This window comes from Pteropus medius, unplaced genomic scaffold (genome assembly GCF_902729225.1).
Source record: "Pteropus medius unplaced genomic scaffold, Ma_sr-lr_union100, whole genome shotgun sequence".
In the NCBI taxonomy this organism is placed as follows: domain Eukaryota; kingdom Metazoa; phylum Chordata; class Mammalia; order Chiroptera; family Pteropodidae; genus Pteropus; species Pteropus medius.
Genome location: NW_024351647.1, coordinates 713,995 through 728,964, shown reverse-complemented (window position 1 = coordinate 728,964; position 14,970 = coordinate 713,995). Strand labels below are relative to the sequence as shown.

General features: G+C 32.6%; 1 protein-coding gene, 1 non-coding gene and 1 pseudogene across 3 annotated transcripts in view; 1 reads left to right on the top strand and 2 right to left on the bottom strand.

Moving 5' to 3' along the window:
- Nucleotides 1-288: 288 nt before the first annotated feature.
- Nucleotides 289-370, bottom strand: TRNAS-GCU (transfer RNA serine (anticodon GCU)). Its single transcript has one exon. It is a non-coding gene; the product is annotated as a tRNA-Ser (tRNA).
- A 319-nt stretch (nt 371-689) lies between these two features.
- The window catches only part of KNL1 (kinetochore scaffold 1), a 37,842-nt gene continuing 23,561 nt past the window's right edge, over nt 690-14,970 (top strand). The window contains exons 1-9 of one of the 2 annotated variants that reach the window (XM_039843876.1): nt 690-856; nt 3,106-3,157; nt 4,063-4,102; nt 5,075-5,134; nt 6,851-6,912; nt 9,895-9,947; nt 10,188-10,221; nt 11,546-11,583; nt 14,678-14,730. In XM_039843876.1, coding sequence (XP_039699810.1) covers nt 3,123-3,157; nt 4,063-4,102; nt 5,075-5,134; nt 6,851-6,912; nt 9,895-9,947; nt 10,188-10,221; nt 11,546-11,583; nt 14,678-14,730 — 375 coding nt within the window. In that variant the 5' untranslated portion in view covers nt 690-856; nt 3,106-3,122. The remainder of the gene's footprint in view (nt 857-3,105; nt 3,158-4,062; nt 4,103-5,074; nt 5,135-6,850; nt 6,913-9,894; nt 9,948-10,187; nt 10,222-11,545; nt 11,584-14,677; nt 14,731-14,970) is intronic. The other variant, XM_039843877.1, reaches the window with a different exon arrangement.
- Nucleotides 2,596-2,714, bottom strand: LOC120587252 (uncharacterized; annotated as a pseudogene).

Here is a 14,970-nt window from a genome sequence, read left to right as displayed (position 1 = left end):
TATGGAGCAGATCAGCATTAAACGACATGGGAATAGCAGTAATCGTACAGTTCTATACATTGTCTTTTTCGTATAAAAAGAAATGAAATCCAGCACAGATATTTTTTGATACCCAGAAAATGCCCTTTTCTTTGTAAGGTCAGAATGTTCAAAAGTTGTCTTTTAAATATTTTGAATTTGAGATTGACGGATCTGGGGTCAATCGACTAGTAAATCGGAGCCGGAATATATTAAACTATTTCCACTCTGTAAGTAAATTTACACTCATCTGAGTCAAAAAGTCACTCCCGACGAGGATGGGATTCGAACCCACGCGTGCAGAGCACAATGGATTAGCAGTCCATCGCCTTAACCACTCGGCCACCTCGTCCCAGAAGCCTACTCCTTCCTGGTAGCTATAGGGAGTAATAGTAGGGGGATGTGACGCAGTATTATGGAGGCCACCATTTTGTACGGAAACAAAGAGCCTATCGTTTTTAAAGCAAGTAACCAAAAGAAGATGGCCGCTCCCATAAGATGGGAAGCAATACGGGAAACAAAATAAAATTCAACAGAAAATGAGAAGCCCTGAAGGAAATAATATTGGCATACAGGCTGGAAAGGAAGTTCGATTACAGGAGTTTTAGGACTAGGGTTGCTCCGGCATCTAAGGGGCGGAGTCGAACATAGACTGTCTTTGCGCATGCGCGTCGATTAGGCGGTTAGATTTGAATACTGCACGGAAGCTGTCTGGGCGCTGTTAGGTGACGTCCAGAGGCGACGGTGAACTACCTCTCCGAACCCTGCGGACCCCAACCGAACCCCGCGGACCCCAAACAGATGTAAGGAGAATTTCTTAAGCAGGAGGCTGCGGCAGATAAAGAGAATGACTCTTGCGTCTGGGCTCTTGGGAGGACTTTAGGTTTTATCTAAGCACCCTGAAAGTCCAGCGATAGGAGGTAGGGGACGCTCCCTATGCCAGGCGGCCCCCGAAAGCTTTAGGCTAGAGTAGACGCTTCTCTCTTGGTGTGGGGCTCTTTCTTTCCTCATCTGGGCCTGCACATTGATCCGCTTCCTACCTCCCTAGCACTTCCCATCCACACCTGGGCCTCTTCGGTCGCATCAGGTCGGCTCGGCTCGGTTATCTGTGGCTCTCTCCGCGTCTGAGACCGCAGCGTCCCGCTAGTCCTCTTCTGTCCAGGCTCCCGGACTCTTTCTCGCACTCCGGCTCTCTTCCCTAGGAAACTCGACTGTTTGTATTTCTGACTCGGTCTTTTCTTGCTGTAAATGAAGTGACAGCAATAAGTGATTTTAAACTCTCGGTTTATCGTGGTTTATTTACAATGTCTGGTTGGAGTGCTAGCGCGCAGTAAACAGATTTTCCATTTCCTGCTGATATACATTAGTAAGTAAGCCAGTATTATTAGTACTCCACAAATGAGTTTTTGAAAATCTTTCTCTGTCCATTATTAGCTTCAGAGTTAAAGCCCCCTTTCTTGCTGTTTATCTCAATACTAGAGTTTAAGAAAAAAATTCTAAAAAAATTACTGATTGGAATTTTAAAAATAAGTTTATAGAGATATGACAGAGACTAAAGCAGAACTTACTCTAGATTACTCTAGATATTAAGATCGAAGTTTTCACTTCAGTTGAATTGAATCAGTCAAATTCCTCGGATATTTATTGGGTTCCTTCTTGTTATGTGCCAGGGCTGGAAGCAGATGATTCAGAGTCCCTAATCTAATAGTTTACTGTCCAGAAGGGGAAATAATATACACAGATAACTATAATACAAGACAGTGTAAAGGATTGTAGGACATTCTAAAGTGGCATAGGAACATACAGAAGGGAGAGCTTATTTGATTCCTTTAACAATGGAGACTGAAAGAAGCTTCATGGATAAAGTGAGATTTGAGGTGTAACTTGAGACGAATGATTTACAGAGAAAAGTTTAATGTACTGTAAGATCTGGCTAATTAAAGGTTGGGTTCAAAGCAGTATAATTCTTCTTGACTATATGGGTGGCTGGAAATGTTTACAAGATGACAGATAGATAAAAACTGAGTAACAATGTTTGATGTGTTAGTATTAACAATACTTAAAAAGTTGTTATTAAGTGGAAATAAATTTATGTTTGATGCTAAATAAGAGACTAGAAGATATACTAGATATTGATAGGACAGCTGTCCTATCAGTGATAATTGTAATGTTTTACATCTGGACTGTCCAACTGGGTACCCATTAGTCACATGTAACTACTGAGCATCTGAAATATGGCTATTGTGATTGAAGAACAGAATTTTAAATTTTATTTTATTTTAATTAATTAAGTTTAAATAGCTGCCGTTTGGACAACACAGATCTAGGCTCTATATCAGTGGACACTATGGAATATATTAACTCTAGTTATTGGTAGTATAAATGGAGGAGTGGACGAAGAGGCAGAAAGTAAATATTTCAGGCTTTGAAAGCTACATGGTTACTGGCATGGTTTCTGTCACATTCTTCTTTATTTGTTTTTTGTTTTGTTTTCTACAACCCATTCAAAATGTAAAAACCAAAAAACTCCAAAAACACTTTGAAGGACCCGTTTTAACAAAATATGTAGTTTTTAACTGCCTACAGCACCTGGTATTCCTAGGTGGTCTCCCATCCAAGTACTAACCAGGCCCAACCCTGCTTAGCTTCAAGAGATCAGACCAGATTGGCACGTTACAGGTGACATGGCCGTGGACCAAAGTCCATAGTCTAAACTCAAAATTTTTCATATCTTGGCCATGCTACCCTGAACAAGCCTATCCTGTCTGATCTCAGAAGCTAAGCAGGGTCGGGCCTGGTTAGTACTTGGATGGGAGACCACCTAGGAAGACTAGGTGCTATAGGCGTAAAAAATAAGCTGACAAGGTCCTTGAAATCTATGAGGTCAACGAAGAGTTGCCTCACCTAAAAATAAATAAATAAATAAGAATAAAAATTTCTCATTTCTTATAGCTCCATTGGGTACTTTTTCTTTCTTTTTTTGGTCTTCTCTTAGAAAGTAATACTAAAGTAACAACTCTGCTCTTAATCTCTTCATAGTTTATACTTTCTTCTTTCTCACCTTTTCTAATATCGTGTTTGTTACAGAAAGGTTTTCTTCTAAAATGGATGGGATGTCTTCAGAGACTAATGAAGAAAAGTAAGTTCATGCAATGCAGCTAAAAATGTTAAACTCTTTATCAGAAACAGATACTTTTTCAGTTAGTAAAACCTGTTGATAACTTCTGAAATCTGTTTGTATTCTCTTCCAGGGAAAAGAAGTAAATGTTACAAAGTCATAGCCCCCCTTGCCATATCTTTATATAACCTATCTAGAGTCAAAACTGAGAGAGACTTTAGAGACCACCTCCCATTTCTTCTATTTAAGAATGAGAAAATTGAGGCCCAAGGAAACAAAATGATTTGTCTAAAGTTGGCATCTGTTTACAACCAGAGACATAATTTTTTTCTCAAACAATGTTTTTAAATTTTTGAAATAGTTGCTAAATGTCAAAATTTCAAGATTTCATATAACAAGTAGATTTTCAGCTTCTCTTGAAAATCAACTGTGGCAACACTGGGCTTGTATTCTTGCTTGGCAACAGCTAACCTGTATGTAGTAATGGCTATGACCTTTAAACCAGGCAAGAACTCTCTATTATAGTCTCCACTCCACCTATTTTTCTTATACTTATTAAATTATGTGTTTAGGCTTCATAGGAATTTGAACTTTTAAAACCCGATGTAAAAATCACATAGTAAAACCAGAGCTAGAATCTCTTGATTTATAACCCATTTATCTTGTAATTGTACCTCCGTAAATATGGTAAATTATGTTGTACTGATTGTGTTTCAGGATGGTCTCGTAGTATATAATGTGTGTTTTAAAACCCTGACTTCCTAAATATTGAATATAAAGTGTTGTAAATTTTGCTAAGTGAAAGCAATGCTGAGTTTTAAGTGAAGGATGGCTAATTTAAAAGCATGTAAGAGTTGATGTGACTATGGCTTTTGAAAATTCAGGCTTTTATCAGTATGTATGTAAATTTTTTTCCTCTCTTCTAGTGACAATATAGAGAGGCCTGTTAGAAGACGACATTCCTCAGTAAGAAACATTTATTTGTTAACTTTTTTTGAATGATGACTGTATTCCATAGTAATTTTTACTGTGGCATCACTATCCCACCTCCACTGGCTCCTATTGCTCTCTGGATAAAGAATAAAATATTTAACCTTATATAGTTTTATAGTTGTATAAATATACTAAAATTTACATTTTGTAAATGTACTAAAATTCCCATTTTATTACTCTCATGGTAATTTTATGAATTGTATGCTATTGTAAATTATACTTCAATAAAGGTGTTTAAAATATATTTAAACTGATGTGCAAAGCAAGACACAAAAAAAATCCAACTTAAACTGATTTAAGCACAAGATTTATCAGATTATGAAGCTGAAAAATCCAAAGATAGGAATGACATTAGGCACAACTTACTAACCTGGGGTTCCAACAATATTATCAGTACTAGGATTTCCTTTCAATTTTTCTACTCTGATTACTTCCTCTGGGTAATCTTCATTATTAGATAGGCTCCCTATGCTTACTACATTATATCTAGCTCCGAACATTCAGGTTCAAGTCTTACATAAAAAATATCTATTTCCTGAAGATAAATAATACAAACGACTCAAGATTGAATTGTACTAGCTTGATTATTTTGATATGGATCAAGCTCTCATTCCTGAACCAATCACTATTGCTGAGAGATACCATATGCAGATTATTCTAAACCAGGGCTACGTGTTGTACATGTAGGTTGGGTTGGAGCTTCACTCAGACCACATGGGATGAGAGTTGGGAAAATAATTGGGAAAGGTGGGCAGGGAGGGAGAAGGGAATAGATGCCAAATATTTAAATGAGCCACAAAGTATAGCACTGAACAGAATGAATTTGAGGAATTTTAGAGATTTTTATAGGAATTTTAGCATCTCTACCTTTCTACTCATAGTATGACTTCAAATGAACTGATTATTAATAGATATGCCAGATTTTCTTGAATAATTCTCTTCTAGATTTTGAAGCCCCCAAGGAGTCCTCTTCAGGACCTCAGAGGTGGTAATGAAATAGTTCAGGTAAGTTCCTAGTGCAAATTCTTTATAGATTACTGTTTTCAGTGATATTTTTAATAGTCAGGAACTTTATTAGCTATATGAAGAGAGAACATCATAAATTATTCTCAGTTGAATATGTACAAGTAAGCATCCTATGGCCCACAGGTTAAAATTCAAACACTGGATTAAGCTGGCACTCGTACTTTTTAACCTCTACTTACTTTCCAGCCTTCTTTCTCTCCACTCTCGCACATGTGTCTTACTATTCAGAACTGCTTACTATTCCCCAAACAAGACAGACCTGTAAGCCTGCAAGTATTTACATATGATATTCCATCTGTCTAGATGGTTAGTCCTTCATTTTTTTTTCTTCAAACGTTTTATTTAAAAAATTTTTCAAACATACTGAAAAGTAGAAAGAATTTTACAGTGAATGTGCATATATAGTCATCACCTAGATTCTATTATTAATATTTTATCATACTTGCTTTATCATAAATCCGCAGCCCTCTTTATTGGGTAATTCCTATTTGTTTTTCAAAACTCAGCTTTGGAATCACTAATCTTAGAAAATCATTCCTCAATACCTACTGTAATTGATTACTAATGTCTGTTTTTAAATCGAGAGCTCCATGAGGGCAAGAACTTTATCATGCATTTTTTTTTTTTTTTAATTTATTGTGTCCAGTACATAGTTGGCTTTTAGTACATTTTGTTGATTGATGCAATGTATGTAGTTTTGGAGACCATGTACTTCTGAGTTCTCATTCTGCTTTGGCCTCTTTTTCTATTTCTCAAATACATCAAGTTTTTTCCTGTATTAGGGCTTCTGCACACATTCTGCCTAGAATGCTTTCCTTCTGCCTTTCATTGGACTAACTAATCCTTCAGGTTTCAACTTAAATGTATTTCCTCAAAGAAATCTTTCCTGATTCTCAAGCTAAATTCGTTTTTTATATAGTTTTCCTTCATATTACTCATCATACTTTTGAGTTTTATATTAGTGGATTTTTTTGTTTAATGTCTGTCTCAGCATTAATCCTCAGTAGTGTAGAGACTATTTTCTTTACTACTGTTTTCCTATCACTTGGCACAGGATCTGGTTGTGTGTGTGTGTGTGTTTGTGTGTGTTAAAAAAATTACTGAACTTTGAATGATTAAATGACAGATCCATATTTATTCAAGATAAATGTGTGCTAGAGGTTTGTACAACACTGTGCCTATAACTAATAATATTGTATTATACCTTTAAAAATCTGTTAAGAGGGTAGATTGCTTGTAAAGAGAGTCTTACCACAATGAAATAAAAATAAATTTTTTTAATGGTTAAGATAAATTTTATTTATGTATATTTTACATTTAAATTTTTTTTTAATCTTAAAAATAGTATAGTAAGGTTAGAATAACAGTCAACATATCACTTGCTTTATTCCCAGTCTTTCTTCTTGATAGCAAAATAGCCGTTCATTTAAAAGGGAGAAAAGATAAGGGGCAGTAATCACCTTCCTTAAATATATGTTGTTTATATCCGTATGCTTATTATCACTCACACTGAAAATTATATTCATGTTTGTTAAGTGCTTCTACATTGGGATTATTTTGGAGAATCTAATAATAATCAAAATAAATAATGATATCAAATTCATTCAGAATAAGACTTGGTCTGTCTGCAGTATTCTGAAAACCTAATTCACAATGGTTTCATCAAGAATCACACCATATATTCTCTGCCTTTAGGAACCCAATGCGTTGAGAAATAAGAAAAGCTCTCGTCGAGTCAGCTTTGCAGATACTATAAAGTAAGTTGAAATGAGAAATAATTTTAAAATTACGGTAATGGTTTTTTGTATGTCAAACCAAATATGTTGGTTCTAACTGACTCTGATAACCTGTATTTCAATTAGATAAGCATTAGAGAATTGTTATTCAAAAGGTCGTTATTCAGGATTATGCTTAAAGAGAAACATTAGAAGCATTCTCTCCAAAGTAAGGAACAAAACAACTGTCTTAACCACTGTTATTAACATTGTATTGGAGGTGCTAACCAACAAAAATAAACTAGAGAAAGAAATTGGAGTTATAAAAATTGGATAAATCTATTACGTTTTGCAGATCATATATTAGGAAAATCCAAGAATATCAATTAAAATACCTCTACAGACACTAAGTATCAAGATAAAAATTAACATGGAAATTAGTATATTTCCTATATATAAATAATGAGATAGAGATAAATGTCTTTTTTAATTGTTATATTTTGTTGCTGTAAATATAATAAAAGCATATAAAAAATAAAACATTACTGAAGGATATTAAAGATTAATTGTACAAATGAAGACAAGTTCTTAAATAAAAAGATTCAACATCATAAAGATGTCATTTCTCCCTAATTTAATTTTTAAATTTAATGTATTCTTCTGTGTGGTGTTTTCATGATGATTTTCTTGATGTTCAGCAGTATATTTGTATTTCTTCATTGATTCAAGAGTTGTTTGATAGAGATTTTTAAAATATCTAAGTGGTAAGGATATTTTGTTGTCATTAATTTTTAGTTATATTGTCAGAGAATGTTAATCTTGTATTATTTTGATTTCTATTGAAACTGGTTTTGTAATCTCGTATATAATCAACTTTTGTGAATGATCCATAGGTACTTGAAGATATATTCTGTATTTTAGAGTGTAGAGTTTGATATATATCAGTTATATCCACCTTATACCTTATGTTATTTGAGTCTTCTATAATCTTACATAATTTTAGTCATTTTAATCTATCATGAATTATGAGAGAGAGGTGAATTACTCTCTTGTTGATAAGGCATCTCACTTTATATCTCTATATTTCTAATAGTTTTCCTTTATGAATGTTGATTCTATGTTTATTGGTACATCATCGTTAAATCTTTATTCGGAATTGCACTTTCTAGCATTATGAAATATTTATCTTTGTTTTGTTTATTGCTTTTTGACCCAAATTTTACCTAGACCAATATTAAGATTTCTGTCTGTGCTATATTTTTTGTCATTTGCCTGGTATACTTTTGTGTATTGTTCGACCATGTATGATTGATGATAAAATTACTTTTCAAAAAAACTCATCTAAATAATCATGTTGAAATGATCGTTTTAACATAGGAAGTTCACCTGTCTCAACTAATCGAAAATGGGTTTATATAAACTTTAGTTTTTTCACTATTAAAGATATTGTACACTTGAAACTTATATAGTCTTATTAACTAATGTCACCTTAATAAATTTAATTAAAAGAAAAAGAAGCACAAGATTCTCGATATAGAAACAAATATAGTAAAATATAAAAAACAGGTATAGTAAAACTTACTATACTTAAAACTCCCACCTGAGATATTAGAATTAACCTATATTCTCCATTACGCTTGTAAAACATACTGATAGCTACAGTACACTGAACACTGTCGGGTCCATAAGCTTCAGATCCTAAGAGTTGATTGGTTGGCTTACCAAGGAGTGTATGTCTTGTTTATATAGTTGAAGTAATTAAATAATTTAATATTACATAAGCCAACGATAATGAGCTCAAAGGAAAAGAGTTATTTCTATGAAAAACATATTGAATGGCTAGGAAAAAGTTGATAAAGGTGAATTTATTTTAAAAATGCTTTCAAATTTGTTATGAGTGAGACAGAATAAAAGGGAAATCAATCATAAAAATTTAGAAGGATTCTGTGTTAATACCACTTTAAAGTTACTTCGAAAATTTTATAAACACTGAAATTGTATCAGTAGATCCACACTCAAGAGTAAAGGCCTCAGATTGATATCAGGAGATTTGCAAATTTAAATCCATTTTTTAAAATGGTTAAAGTATTTATGGGTCAGTTAGCATTTCTTATTTTAAAAGATAGTTTTTGATTAATTGACCAATTACTGACCCTGCTCATATTGAATAAAAAGGCTTCTATTATTCTGTTGTAAATCATTTGAAGAAAAATTGTTTTGAGTGTGGCTTTGTAGTTAAAGCTCAGGTTTTAAAACCAGACATATTTGGGTCTGCATTTTGGTTCTGCCACTTAACAGTTATATGACCTTGGTAATTACTTAACCCTTTATGAACCTCAGTATCTACATCTGTAAGGTAACAGGAATTGTTATAATCATTAAAAATACACATAAAGAACATAGTACAGTGCTTGGCACACAATATGCATGCAAATGTTCACTGCTTTTTTGTAATTGAAATAAAATTCTTTTCAATTAAGAACTTCTGTATAATGAATGATAATTTTAGCAAAATGAAAGTGAATTGGTCAAATTCTTCAAGGCAGATATTAAATGCTGCTTCTCCATGAAGCTTAATCACCTCAGTGAAAAGATATCCTTTCCTCTGGAGTTCATGCCACCATATCTGAACTGTTAATAACAAAAGTTAGTGAAGTAATATTTATACTCACTATTCCAGCTTTTTACTTATAGTGAAAGCACTTTGAGGTCAAGGATCATGTGTCAGACTCTGGTATATAGCACCAGGTTTATAGCGTGTGCTTAATAAATGTTGAATAAAATTAATATTTTGGGTTATTGAGAGGAATAAAATAATTATTTGGTCAGCTCATTAAAAAACCACAATAGATTTTAAAGTGGTAAACTGATTTTGGCATTCGAAATATCAGTAGTACGTGATACAACAAAGAGGAAGCTGAAATCAAAGTGGTATATATTCCTATCTCAAAACAGTATAAATTAATACCATAGTGTTATGATTCAAAGTTGTAGATTTTCATTATTCTTTATTTTCTCTTCTAGGGTATTCCAGACAGAATCGCATATGAAAATAATGAGAGAATCAGAAATTACAGGTAAATATATTATAATGCAGTCTCTGATAAATCTGTTTTCTATAAAACTTTACAGTGGCTATCAAACTAGATAACTGATAAAACTTATTGTCCATCTTATTGCATAAAAAGCATAACTTGAGCCATGGGGGGCAGAAAGGTGGGTAGTTAGTAAATTTTTTTATTGTACTTAATGTCCTTATGTAATTTTTCTAATGTTTTATTAGTGTATCTTTGAACAAATTTTATTTCATTTTTTAGAAACAGATGCAAGGGAAAATGTTCTCTTTATACAGTAAGTACAGAAAATGTGATTCAGATTATATTTTAAAAGTTATTCTTATTAAATGAAGTGCTTTTGAAATTAATATTCTTTTTGTTTTTTACTTTTGTGTCCATTTTGTGGAATACTTAGTATTAATTCAGAAAACAAATTCTTTGTAGAATTTAATATACTGCTATATCTAATAAATATGTGCTTATTCTTTTAATGGAGTAATGAAATACACTTTCATATATAAATCCTTAAATACATCAGCAAGTATAAAACAATAAATACCAAGTTTTCAGATTTTTTCATTAAATTAGTTTTTGTAATATTAATACATAGAAAAATAAATACCATTAGCTCTTGAACAAATGAAAAGATACTTATCTTCACAAGAGAAATACAAACCTAAACTATATTGAGATATAATTTTTCATGTAATCAGTTAAGAATATAGGTAAAAAGATACTCATTGCTAGTGGGCATTAATGGTAAAAGGCAATTGACAATATCATGCAAAATTTTAAGTGCACATGCCCTTTGACTCAGCAATTTCATGTCTAGGAATTTATCTCACCAATATACTTGTAAATGTTTGGAGTGATGAATATATAAGGTCATTCACTATAGCATGCATTGTAATTATAAAAGATGCGAAGAGATCCTTTAAGTCCATCAGTAAGGGACTGGTTAAATAAAGTACAAATTTTCTGTGTAATTGACTGCTGTTGAGCTGGAAAAAATTCTCTTTATATACAAATACAGAAAAATCTCTTAAGTCATATTTCTGAGGGTCCTCACAGATAACCACTGTTGATTATTTTGGGTATCCTTGCAGAAATTTTATATGTATATCCAAGTTTATGTTTCTCTTTAGCCTTTTTTTAAACAAGACAAAAATGGGATCACTTAATAATATGTCTTGTAGCACTTTCCATGTTGTTACATACAGATCTACTCATAATCTGCTGTATATCTATGGTAACATTTAGTCAGCTCCCTATTGATGGACCTTTGAGTTGTTTCCTTTTATTTTTTAATTATCTTTAAGCCTAAATTTCTAGAAAAATGAATTGCTCTATAGGTCATTCTTTATTTGAAAAAAGTATGCAGCGTGTATTAAACATGTTTTTGTAGTATTTTAAAAATTAGCAAACTATTCTGAAAAGGGTTCTTTAATTGCCTTGTAATTTTTTCTGTCTGTATTAGATGAGTCTTTTTAAAAATATGTCTTTGTATTTTTCTATCACTCACACTATGAAAATCTTTCACCACTCCTACTCTTTAGGTTGTTGTGATTCTTGGTAATTATTTGGGGTATAGATTTTTAAAAACACCTTTTAAATTTTAGGAATAAGAATCCAGAAGATAATTACTGTGAGATTACTGGTGAGTATGATCAGAATACTTTTTTAATCATATGCTTTCTCATCCAGATTCCTTGATAAGTAATATCTAAATGAATCACAAAAAAAAGAAAATGCGAAGAGAGCTCTGTTCTTTACACAAAATCTGCAATTTAAAATTCCACAAATTTATTTCTCACAAACCTCTTGTTCCTCTTGTTTTCTCTATCTTGGACTCCCACTCACTCATTCATTTGCTCAGGTTAGGAATTGAGTCATTTTTTATATTTTGCTTCATTCTGCATATCTATATTTCTGCATATCTACTCTTTCTCTTCTATCTCCTAAATAATCTTGTATATCTGTTTACCTATTCTCCGTTCCTTCTGCCACTGTTTAAATTCAAGTTCTTATTATTCTTTCTTGGGCTGTTGTATTTAGTTTCTTATCCTTCTAATCCATTCTATATATTTCTAGATCTGATCATATTACCGCCCAGCTTATAATGTTCAGTGGCATTTTTTTTTTTTTTTTTTTTTTTTTTTTTTTTTTTTTTTTTTTTTTTTTTTTTTTTTTTTTTTTTTTTGCTTATAGGATTAAATCCACACTCCTTAGCATAGACTTAGAAAGCCCTTTATGATTTGGTTTGTCTTCTTCTCCAACCTTATTCCCTTCCCTTTATAGGCATCCTATTCTCTAGCCCATGAAGAACTATTTGCAGTTCCCCTTGTGGGCTCTTTTTCTGCCTGTATTCATTGGTAAATGCTATTTCCTCTACCTAAAGTATTCCTCTTACTCCAATTTGCCTAGAATTCTTCTTATTTTTCACTTAACTTCCCTTAACTTCAGCTATGCAAAGTAACCAGTCTACAAACTGTTAGAAGAAGAGGAATTTGCCCTAGAATGTAAATCAGCTATGGCAGTAAGCTACTGTTTAGTTTAGCTGACACTTTTTTCTTAGCAAAGCTTTCTTGATGAAGGAAATATTTACATGATTTACATTGGCTGCAAGCTCCTTATTCCATCATGAATTGATAACAATCGGTTCACAGACTGGCACCATACATTTATTAGTACTAGCTAAAACGAAACCTCTGACGAAACCAAGAAGTTAATTACTCTGTCTTGTGATCTCACAACACCCCTTTTATTTCTCAGTCTATTGTAGAATTTATCGCATTGTATTTTAGGCACTTAATTCTGGATCTTTTGTTAAACTAGAAACTCTTTGAGTCTAGAAATTGTATCTTGTTCTTTGTGCTATAGTAGATAGGTAAGTTTTGGGGCACATAATAGGTTCTGAATCAATATTTGTTGAATAAATGAGTGGAAACATGATAAATAAATGAGGCTTCCAATAAACAGCCTATAGTTACTTCGTCATGCTCAGTCAAGGTTGCCATAAACTCTTTAAAATGTTCTAAAGATTTGCCTTTAAACTTTAGTACTTTTAAATGTATTTTCTTTTTTATTGTAGAATCTTTAAATCTTTCCTTATTGCTAAAGTCCAGTTTGTTACCTAAACCTTTATATTTTCTAAAATGTCTTTAATCCCTTATTTCCATTCTCATTGTCTCTTACCCTAACATAAACTCATCATGTTGTATCTGAACTATTAACAGTAGCTTCCTTATTGGTTCATCTTCTCTTGAATCTGCTTTCTTCTCTGGAATTATTTTTATGAAATGCACATTTCATCATGAGACTTTCCAGAGTACTTAACATAGAATAAAAGAAGCTTCAAAATCTTACCCTAACATTTTATTCTTATCATTTGATACTCTTTACCATGTAACCTCTACTATCCAGGAAATAAAAATAGAGGAGTAAAGGAGGAAAACAAGTAGTCCAAACTTTCCACCTTTAAAATCTGTCCACATTCTAAAAATATTTCAGTCACATAGAAAATACAATGATCACTGTTCTCTCTGTCTCTAAAATGGGACAATTAAAAGTCAATAACCATTTGCAACAACATGGATGGACCTAGAGGTTATTATGCTGAGTGAAATAAGTCAGACAGAGAAAGATAAATACCATATGATTTCACTTATATGTGGAATCTAAGGAACAAAATGAACAAACTAATCAAAAACAGACTCACAAATATAGTGGACAATTTGGTGACAGACAGAGGGGAAGAGGGTTGGGAGGCTGGGATAATGGGGTGAAGGATTAAAGAAGTACAAACTAGTAATTGATAGTTAGGTATGAGGATGGAGAGCACGGCACAGAGAATGCAGTTAGCATTAATATGTTGGCTAACTGGAGGGCCAGAGGAGGGAGGGAGCAACTGGGGGACCGTTTTATGAATTATATAGATGCCTAATCAATGTACTATATACTCGAAACTAATTTAAATAAATAAATTTATTTAATTTAAAAAAATAAAATTTAACACCTAAGTCCTTATAAAGGTCTTAGTAACTAATAAAACTTTAATAAATACAGTGATCCTCCCTTATCTATGGGGAATATGTTCCAGGACCCCCAGTGGATGCCTGAAGCCACAGATAATACAAAACTCTGTAAATGTGATGTTTTTTTCCTATACATGCACACCTATGCTAAAGTTTAATTTATAAATTAGGCAATTTCACAAATAGAATATTTGTTCTTACCATTGATTTTAGCAACCTTGGCATATAATTTTTTTTCTTATTAAGTGGAGAACTTTTACCTTTTCACTTCAAGGAAACATATTTGAATTGCCAGCATTACTACTCTTGTGCTTTGGGGCCATAACTAAGTAAAATAAGGCTTACTCAAACACAAGCACACAATACCATGACAATAGATCTGATAACCAAGATGGTTACTAAATGACAAATAGGCAGGTAGTGTATACAGAGTGAATATGCTGGACAAAGGGATGATTCGTGTCTTAGACAGGATGGAACAGAATGGCTCAAGATTTCATCATGCTACTCAGAATGGTATCCAATTTAAAACTTTAAATTATATCTAGAATTTTCCATTTAAAATTTTTGGATCATGTTTGACTGTGGGTGAGATTGCAAAACCATTGATAAGGGGGCTACTGTACTCATAACTGATGAAGAACCTAAGAAAAAGAGAATCAGGCTCTTAATATATATTTTTGTCATTAACTGCAGTTTTTTCTTTTTTCTCAATAGGGATGAACCCATTGCTTTGTGCTCCCATTCAGACCCAAATGCAACAGAGAGAGGTATGAGCTTATGCAATTGGCTTCATATTTTAATCTCCTTTGGCAGTTAAACTTTTTAAAAACTCAAAATTTAATAGTAATGGCACAATTTAGGGATTACTTACCAAAATGAACCCATAGACTGGATATACTTCCTACCCTTTGACTTAACTGAAGATAGTTTAATCACTGTCAGTTTACATCACAGGGAAATATATTAGTTATATTAGGACTTTTCAAGCTTTAATGGACATATGCATT